General features: G+C 39.8%; 1 protein-coding gene across 2 annotated transcripts; it reads left to right on the plus strand.

Annotated features, from left to right (window-relative positions):
• Positions 1-269: 269 nt before the first annotated feature.
• On the plus strand, positions 270-7,134 carry spata5l1 (spermatogenesis associated 5-like 1). Of its 2 annotated transcripts, none has more exons than XM_035417199.1 (8): positions 270-2,002; positions 2,103-2,288; positions 2,497-2,655; positions 2,746-2,955; positions 3,669-3,899; positions 4,331-4,465; positions 4,685-4,820; positions 5,497-7,134. In XM_035417199.1, exons 1-8 carry the CDS (start codon positions 941-943, stop codon positions 5,562-5,564), a joined length of 2,187 nt encoding a protein of 728 aa, XP_035273090.1. In that variant the 5' UTR covers positions 270-940; the 3' UTR covers positions 5,565-7,134. The 2 variants fall into 2 exon arrangements, with proteins under 2 accessions (XP_035273090.1, XP_035273089.1); XM_035417198.1 differs by having other exon boundaries at positions 272-2,002; positions 4,685-4,810.
• Positions 7,135-8,848: the final 1,714 nt, after the last annotated feature.

Here is an 8,848-nt window from a genome sequence, read left to right on the forward strand (position 1 = left end):
ATTGCAATAGGCTCCTGATAAAATGATAGAAACCAAGTTATCTGACTATACAAACACTAGGTAACTCCCATTCTACGTGTGTGCAAGAAATAAACAAATAAATAACGTTAGAAATATATAAATATGTTCACTCTTATGTTTAGCTACATAGTTTTAGCAAATATAGGTGCCAAACCAAAATATCCACGGTAAAACGTTACGTTTCCTTCACCCTTCATTTAACCAAGAGAACGTTTACAGTTGGCCAACAAAATGATCTTTGTGAATGCACCATAGAGCGTATATGGGAACATAGAGTTCCGTGTTATGCACATGGCTTTCCACTGAATTTACTTAGCCCAGCCTTAGCTGTCACAGTGGGAGTAAGATGCATAAGGCTGAAAATGAACTAGTTTAGCATTTATCAAATGAAAACTCATTTGTGTCGAATGTATTTTGATACTTAAATCATTCGTCAGTCTGAGAGCAAAAGAAAGCTAACAAGCAGCAACACGGACACAAAGCCAACATAACCACATGAAGTTTGTCAGCCGTAGTTTCGAGTCAGCTAACGCTTTACATTTGCGAAAACGACTGGGGTTTAATTAGTGATCGCCTACTTTGAACTTGCTTTATTGATTGCTGTGCACAATAAGAATACCGCTAGTTAAAAGTATTTATGCTAATATAACGCTACAGCTAAAGCTGATGAACGTTTTGTTGTCCGTCTGACAAGCTGTAACGGTATAGGTAGCTAGCTAGTTATTTTGTTCTGGTTTTGACTAAATGCTTGCAAGATGGGCAGTCCGTTGCTTTGACTTAACCATGGTGTTGACCACGAGAATGGTATTTGTGTTGCTGCTGTTTAATGTAATGTAGCTTTTCGTCGGAGAAGAGTGTTGGTACGTTAATTGCCATATTTTGTGACATAACGTTATTGTAGTTGTGTAAGCTCTAAACGATGCTCTTGAAAGTGTTACCGTTGGACACTGGCGACGCAGGAACTCAGAGATGCAGGTTGGGGCCAGGTTTAATGGCATCCCTGGGACTGCGGATTGGGTCCCCGGTTCATATCACCATCACTGGAGGGGAATGCCTATGTACTGCATGGCCAAGGAGTGACCAGGCCGATGGCTTTTTGCAGTTAGACACAAAATGTACAACAAAGGATCTCAAAGCAATCAATTTCAACAACCTGTCTGTCAGTCTAGAGCAAATCAAAGCAATATGTTCTCAAAAGCTAAAAGGTGTGAGAGTGAATGTAGTTGTTCAATGCATAGAGGTTAAGAAACATTCATCTGGTTTCATTCATGACCTTGTGAAAGAGATGCTTCGAGGAATGTGTGTAGCGAGGCAATATATTGTTGATGTTAGTCATTTGAAAACACAAGTGGAGCTTATTCTGATTGAGCATATAGATCCGTTCTGCACTGACAGTGGCTTTATCACTTCTAAAACCAGCGTGAACATAGGAGAGATCAAAACTCTCAACAACTACAGATGCGAGCTTCAGAAATCACCTAGCATATTATTGGGAGGATTGGAGGACGTCTGTGCATCACTGAAAGAAATTCTCAGTTTGCCCCTCCGCTACCCTGAAACACTGCAAAAGCTGGGTCTTTCTTATCCTAAAGGGGTGCTCCTTATTGGTCCTCCAGGGGTTGGCAAGACCATGCTAGTAAGAAATGTGGTGATGGAAGTTAGTGCCGCTTTGATAACAGTTAATGGGCCTGTGATTCTGGGGTCCAGGCCTGGAGAGAGTGAGGAAAACCTAAGGAGGACATTCAAACAAGCAAGTGAGGCTGCCCAAGAAGGGCCGTGTGTCTTGTTCATAGATGAAATTGACTCATTGTGCCCGAGGCGAGCTGGCTCAACTAGTGCTCCTCAGAACAGGGTGGTAGCACAACTGTTAACGCTTATGGATGGCATTGGTAGCGATGCACGTTTTGTCATCATTGGAGCCACCAACCAACCAGACACTTTGGATCCTGCCTTGAGAAGACCAGGAAGATTTGACAGAGAGGTAACGGTTCTATCTTTTTTTGAAATGCATTATTGTTCTGTCTCTAAATTCCTGCAACAACATTCAATTAATTTTCTTTTTCTATTTTTTAAAATTCTAGGTCATCATTGGTGTGCCAACACTTCACCAAAGAAAGTCTATCCTGGACGTGCTCAGCTCTAAGATGTCCCTCTCTGACGATGTGGATTTTGTTGCATTAGCTGAAATGACCACAGGGTATGTGGGAGCTGACCTGAGTGCGCTCTGCCGAGAAGCTGCTTTGCAAGCCATTCTTCGTGGCTCCCAGGTAGCGTATGATCAATGTGCTCACATAAACCACATATATTTGGAGTTGGTATGGGATAAAGTTGACTCATTACTTGTATCTCAACACAGAAGTATAGCCTGTACTGTATTTCAATTGCATGCTCAACATTATTTTGACCTGTTGATATTTATAATAAACAGAGGTGTTGTTTTTTTGTTTGTTTTTTGTTTTTTTAAATTTTTTGAAGGATTCTCAGAGTCAAAAGATAGATATGAAACATTTCCTTGAAGCACTAAAGAAGGTTCAGCCCTCCTGCCTTAGAAGCAGCATCGGACTAACCGATTTCAAACCAATCTCCTGGGACCAAATAGGTGGATTGGAAGATGTCAAACTAAAACTGAAACAGGTACTGTATTACTGAAAAATAAGCACACACGCAAAGACTGGAATTTGACACAGATCAAACAAACTCTGTTGTATCACTGTGTTTTTAAAGAGCATTGAATGGCCCATGAAGTTTCCAGAAGCCTTCATCAGGCTTGGTCTATCCCGTCCACGTGGTGTCCTGCTGCATGGTCCTCCCGGATGCGCCAAAACCACGCTTGTAAAAGCTGCCGCCTCTTCCTCGCACTGTGCTTTCCTGTCTGTCAGTGGAGCTGACCTCTTCTCACCATTTGTTGGGGATTCAGAAAAAGCCTTGGCTCAGGTATGTTTTTCATCAAGAATCTTTTTTTTATTGAACCTCAAGAGCTGCCTTTTCACATCAGATCTGAACACCTTAAGCAGATTATAGTGGATTTACAGTAAATTCTGTCCAATAGATACAGTGTACTTTAATTTTGCATTTGTGATGATTTGCTTGTACAGTAGCATTGCAGATCAGTGAAGGAGGCAGAGGATTTGAATGAGGGCGTGGCAATATATCGCGACGATAATTATAAAATGCAATAACAGTTGTCACCACTGTGTGGCGTATTGCCTTTATTTTCATCATATTCTGTGTAATTATACCTGATGCAGTGGTAAACAACCTCGCTTCAGAGCCACGTGAAATGCTTCAAGACAAAGACGTCAGCACTGTTATCTGTTGGGTGACCATAAGACAGCAATCAGCAGCACGACCTTGCAGCTGCCATCTGATTGATATAAACACATCACATGATCAATTGGAAACTGGCACTGCTTATTGGCTGTTTTTTCAACACCCAATAGATAGTAGGGCATTATGTTATTTTTCTCCGGAAGCATTACACGCAGCTTCTTGTTTACAAACGCATCAGGTATAGTTAAAGAGAAAAAGAGGAAAAGAAAGGTAACACACCATATAGCGGCTAAGTCTATTACTGCATTCAGTAATTATCATTGCAGTATATCACCCAGCCCTAATTTGAATCATTCTTATGGTTATTTTCTTCACAGCTCTTCCGTCAGGCCCGAGCCTGTGCTCCATCCATCCTCTTCCTTGATGAGATTGACTCCATCCTGGGCTCCCGCTCTGACAGTAGAGCGCCCCACAGTGTCCAGGCAAGGATGCTGTCTGTGCTGCTTAATGAGCTGGATGGAGTGGGATTTAAGGTCCAGGAGAGGAGGGGGACACAGAGGGAGAGTTGTCATCTTGAGGGATCCACTGAGTTCCAGCAGGAGCAACAGGTAGATGAACAGGGATGATGGGGGTACATCTCTCCCACAATATAATTATCATGACATTGGAGCAATGATGGTCTGTATCATGATACAATGGTAAGACTTTCCTCAGGGGATTCATTTTTAATATCACACATTGTTTGTTGGGAAGAAATTAGCATTTTCTCATTTATTAATAATCCACATCACTTTGTTTCCTAAATGGTAATATAGTGTGTCATTGCATACAAAGAGTACACACTAAAATACATTTATGTTTTTATGAGATTGACACTCACTTCCTCAGTTACATTCTGTTCCTTCCTCTCAAAGTCATGACTAATAAAACTTGGATGAATCGCCTCCTCCCTAGGAGCTTGGCCTGAAGCCCAAAAGGTGTAATGTGTTGTCTTTGCTTTATAATGGTATGCCTTATGCCTCTGCTCGATACATTTTAGATGGACTGCCAGGAAGTATGCAACCAGGATGTAATGATTGTAGCTGCAACGAACAGACCTGGAGCGCTGGACAGTGCTCTGCTACGACCAGGCAGGCTGGACCAGATCATCTATGTGCCACCACCTGACATGGAGGTACACATTCGGCTGCTTTTAAAAATTCTGACTTCTGACTCCAACCTGATTTTCTCATGTGCATAGTATTGCAATGCAGTGTAGCTCTTTTGTTGACTGAGTGAGATTCTATGGTATTTTGAAGATGCATGACAATGATTTAAAGTTGAAACTATGGCACAGAGGTGCATGCACATTCCAGTTTGGACCGTATTCCGCTGACGTGGGTTTTTTCCGCAGGCCCGGCTGGCTATCCTAGAGATCTGCACTAAGAGGATGCCTTTGGAGTCTGATGTCTGTCTGAAAGAGCTGGCACGGCAAACCATTCTATTTTCTGGAGCTGACTTGGAAAATCTCTGCAAAGAGGTAAAGAAATGTGTGTTCTATAATAAAGCTTCAACACATTTCCCTGCCATTCATTCATCTGATGGTAATTACTCTTACAAAATGTAACTTTGTATTAAGGATCTGTATTTTAGTTTTTTTGGTTTTGTTTAGTGTATTTTTTAAGAATAGGGCTTATTTAATTGAGCTGTTTATTCTTGCAGTCTCTCATGGTCAATTGCAGTGTACTTAGCGTGTTTAAACCCCTTGACCACGGAACTGCACTACAACTGGAACAGCCAATTCTTATTTCACAGATTTGAATAGCTATTCCTGTTGTAATGCAGTTTTGCGATCTAGGGGTTTAAACCCAAGGTTTAAACTCCAGCTAAGCACATTGCAATTCACCGTCAATGTCTAATTTAATACCTCCTATATTTTGTATAGTTGTACTATACAGGCCATCATTGTCACATTTTGCGAAGGCTGTTTTTAATTCTGATGGATAGGTAGCTGGCTAGGGCTGAAATTCCAGTGATATCAAGTTCTCACTAAATGTGGGACTTCAAAAGCACTTGTGCTTCCAATAGTGCCTTCAGGAAAGAACTTGACGTTTTCATAATAGTTGCTTCTGTGGCCATTTGAGCCCAGCCTTTTCAGTTGATTAATAGATTTTGTTTTGAGTGTGTTTTAATCAATTACCTCTGTTTTTGTTTTGTTGCTGTTAGGCAGCACTGTCGACACTACAGGAAGAGGGCATGGATGCTTCCAGCATAAAACACAGATACTTTATTAAATCACTGCAAAGTATGACACCTTCCCTCAAGGGCCAGCAAATAGACCATTATCAGCAACTGTTCACAAGTTGAAACCTAACCCCTGCATTCTTTCATTTTATGGGTCTTTTGATAAAAAGATATGTCTATTTTAGCATTTACTATAATTTGTACTGTTACATATTTTTAAGAATTTTAAGAAAACAAACCAATAGAAATAATTTCATGCCAAGACCCTTTGGCTACAATGAAGAAAGAATAAACTGTGAAGTGAATGCTGAAATTCTGTTTGTTGATTCTGTAAAACAAGTGCTGTGTCCTGGAACACAACATCAAGTTTTGAAATGGCTTGATCAAAAGACTGGATGTCAGGATGCTGGGTGGCTCATCCTAATAACCTTAACTGTTTGTTCGATCAAATAGTAGACCACATTTGACTTAAAAGCAATATAGTTCAAAAACTTGTGGGATAGTTGAAGGCACTGTTTGAGTGCATGGATGGATCCCAAGGCCTGGTGTCAAATACAAACCATATGCCGGCTTTGGTGAGAAGTCATGTGTGGCAATGCACTATTGGCTGTAGCATCGCCTAGCGATGGAAGGGGTTTCAGTTGGTGCACCAACAGCCCACATTGGTTGATCCGGTGCCCACAAGTCCCCCTATTTGCTGCACATTAAAGGCCTGATTTACTAAGGCCATTAGCATGCGCAAAACCTTTTACCACACACAAAACCAATGATGCAACCAATGATTGGGACAAAATAAATACCATGACCACTCGCTAAATCTGGCCATACGTGGTTTCCTCCATCTCATGTCTCTATAATCTTGATTTACGGTAACTGCGGTGTGATAAGTGGTGCTGTAACATTATGTTAACTTTATGGATTGTAGGACAGTGAGATAATGAACAGTATCATTTTAGACTGGCTTCTGCTGAATTGTAAAATTGCAGTTGTCGGGTTTAGATTATTTTACAGCTCGATAACAGAAATCAATAACACACCGGACCAGACCAACTGTCATTGTGTTGTATTTTGTGTTCTATGAAGTATACAGTGATCACCCAAGATATACAAATTCAAAAGATTCTTTATCAGGCAGTTATGAACAGCAAGTGAAAATGAGAATTTTCTCAATTTTTTTTATTCATGATTACCAGAGGGATACATTTCACAAGTGATCTGTGAATGATTGCTTTGGTCCAGTTTCTTTTGGGTGCAGTCAGATTACTTATCAATGTCTGACTTTGACTTCTCTGTCTACAAGGATATCTTTGACCCATAAAACCAGGCTAAAGTCTGAGATGTCAAAACCATGGGCTGACCCAGTTCTCATACTGTTCGTTATCCGTGAGAGATGTTTGATACATATTGGCTGTTTACTGGATGTCTTAGAACAGTGTTTCACAAATAGGGTCCTGGTGAACTACTGTGCATTACTGTTGGTCTCCATTTAAAAAAAATGCCTGACAACATCTGTGTGCTAGTTGCCTTTTAAGCCGTGCATTAAGTGTCTGTATCCAACTCGTGTCTGTGCAAGCCAGATTTGTCAACTGCTGTGTGTAAATAAAAAGTGGATAGCTGAGATCCTGTGCTTCACATGCTTGTCTGTACTCTCCCAATTCGATAGCAGAGATTGCAGCAATGTACACTGATGACTCCACGCATTCCAAATTGGGAGAAAAAGGCAGAAAAAGCATTTCAATTTAAGTAAGTTTAAACCAGGACGTACAGTGCATCCCCAGGGTCTGGGTCGAGAATTGTTGTATTTGAGTCATTACACGGCTGAATATAAGTTTTATATATACAGTGAGCTCCATAAAGTCTGGGACAAAGAAATTTTTTCTTGATTTGGCTCCGTAGTCCACAATTTTAGTTTTGTAATCAAACAATGTACAATGTGGTTAGAGTGCACGTCCTCACTTTTTATTGTAATGTATTTCAATACATTTTGGTTTCACCATGCAGAAATGACAACACGTTTTATACATTCCTGGGCACCTTAATATTTGGGACAAATGACTTCGCAGATATTTCTGATTAGTCAGGTGTGTTTGTTTCCTTATTACAGGTATAACAAAGGTTCCATTATCTAGTCTTGATTCTAGGCTTTTGATTGCTTTAGGAGTCTGTTATTGACCTTTATAAATATGAGGACCAAAGCTGTGCCAATGAAAGCAAAGGAAGCCATTATATGGCTGAGAAATAAGAAAAAAATAAAGACATAGGCCAAACCTTAGGCTTATCAAAATCAACTGTTTGGGAGAGAGAACGTAAGCCAGCTAGTCCCCAAAATAAGCAAGAGCTGAAAATGCCTGCAGTACAAGCCTGGCAGAGCATCACCAGGAACAATACTCAGCACATGGAGATGTCTATGGGCCAGAGACTTCAAGCTGCTCTAAGCTGCTCTAATTTATACATGGTGAAACCAAAGTGTATAAAAATACCTTTAACAAAAAAGAGAATGTGCACTATAACCACATGAATTGATTACAAATCTAAAATTGTGGAGTACACAGCCAAATCAATATCTTTGTCTCAAACAGTATGAAGCTCACTGTGTATAAAGAAAACATAATACAATGTATGAATGTGAAGATGTAGTCGTTTCAAGCAAATGCAGTCTCATTACAATATATAAATAAAAGGTTAATCAAAAAACACCAACCTCTAGGCCTAATGCATTTTAAAATGTTTTATGCAAAATGGAGAAATCAATCAGAATTTCTGTCATTTTTCTATCAAAAGATTTTGATGCACTCGGTTCATGATGACATGTTTAACTGGGCATTGTGATAGGGTGCATCTTGTGGAAATTGCTTCATTAGCATTCATTAGAACACAGCACAAGACTACAGCAATTTTGCACATCATTTAGATCTTGTCATCTATAGTATTTTTGCTCTCCTTTTCTGCTTTAAACATAACTTTAAAAAGGCAATTGTCTTTCTTGTCTGAGATACTTGAACCCACTTCTGATTTTGAAAGCAGAAAACCAAGTTATTGGCAAGCTGTTTATTCATATAGACTGGAATAAAAATGTTATATGGTCAAGCTATTCAGCGTGATTTATTTAGAACATGCCTTTATAACTAACAAATTATTGAAAAACTCATATCATAATAAAAAAGTCATATAATAATCTGGAGTTTAGATTCAAAATCTTCATTGCATGCACCCCCCCCCCCCCCAATATTAGTGATAACTTCAACGTTTTCCTCGCACCCCCACTATAAGTCATGGTTACAACATTTCCATAGTAGTGCACCATATAAATTCTGAACAGTGTAAAGGCTGAAAA

Source organism: Anguilla anguilla, chromosome 5, assembly GCF_013347855.1.
Source record: "Anguilla anguilla isolate fAngAng1 chromosome 5, fAngAng1.pri, whole genome shotgun sequence".
Classification (NCBI taxonomy): Eukaryota; Metazoa; Chordata; class Actinopteri; order Anguilliformes; family Anguillidae; genus Anguilla; species Anguilla anguilla.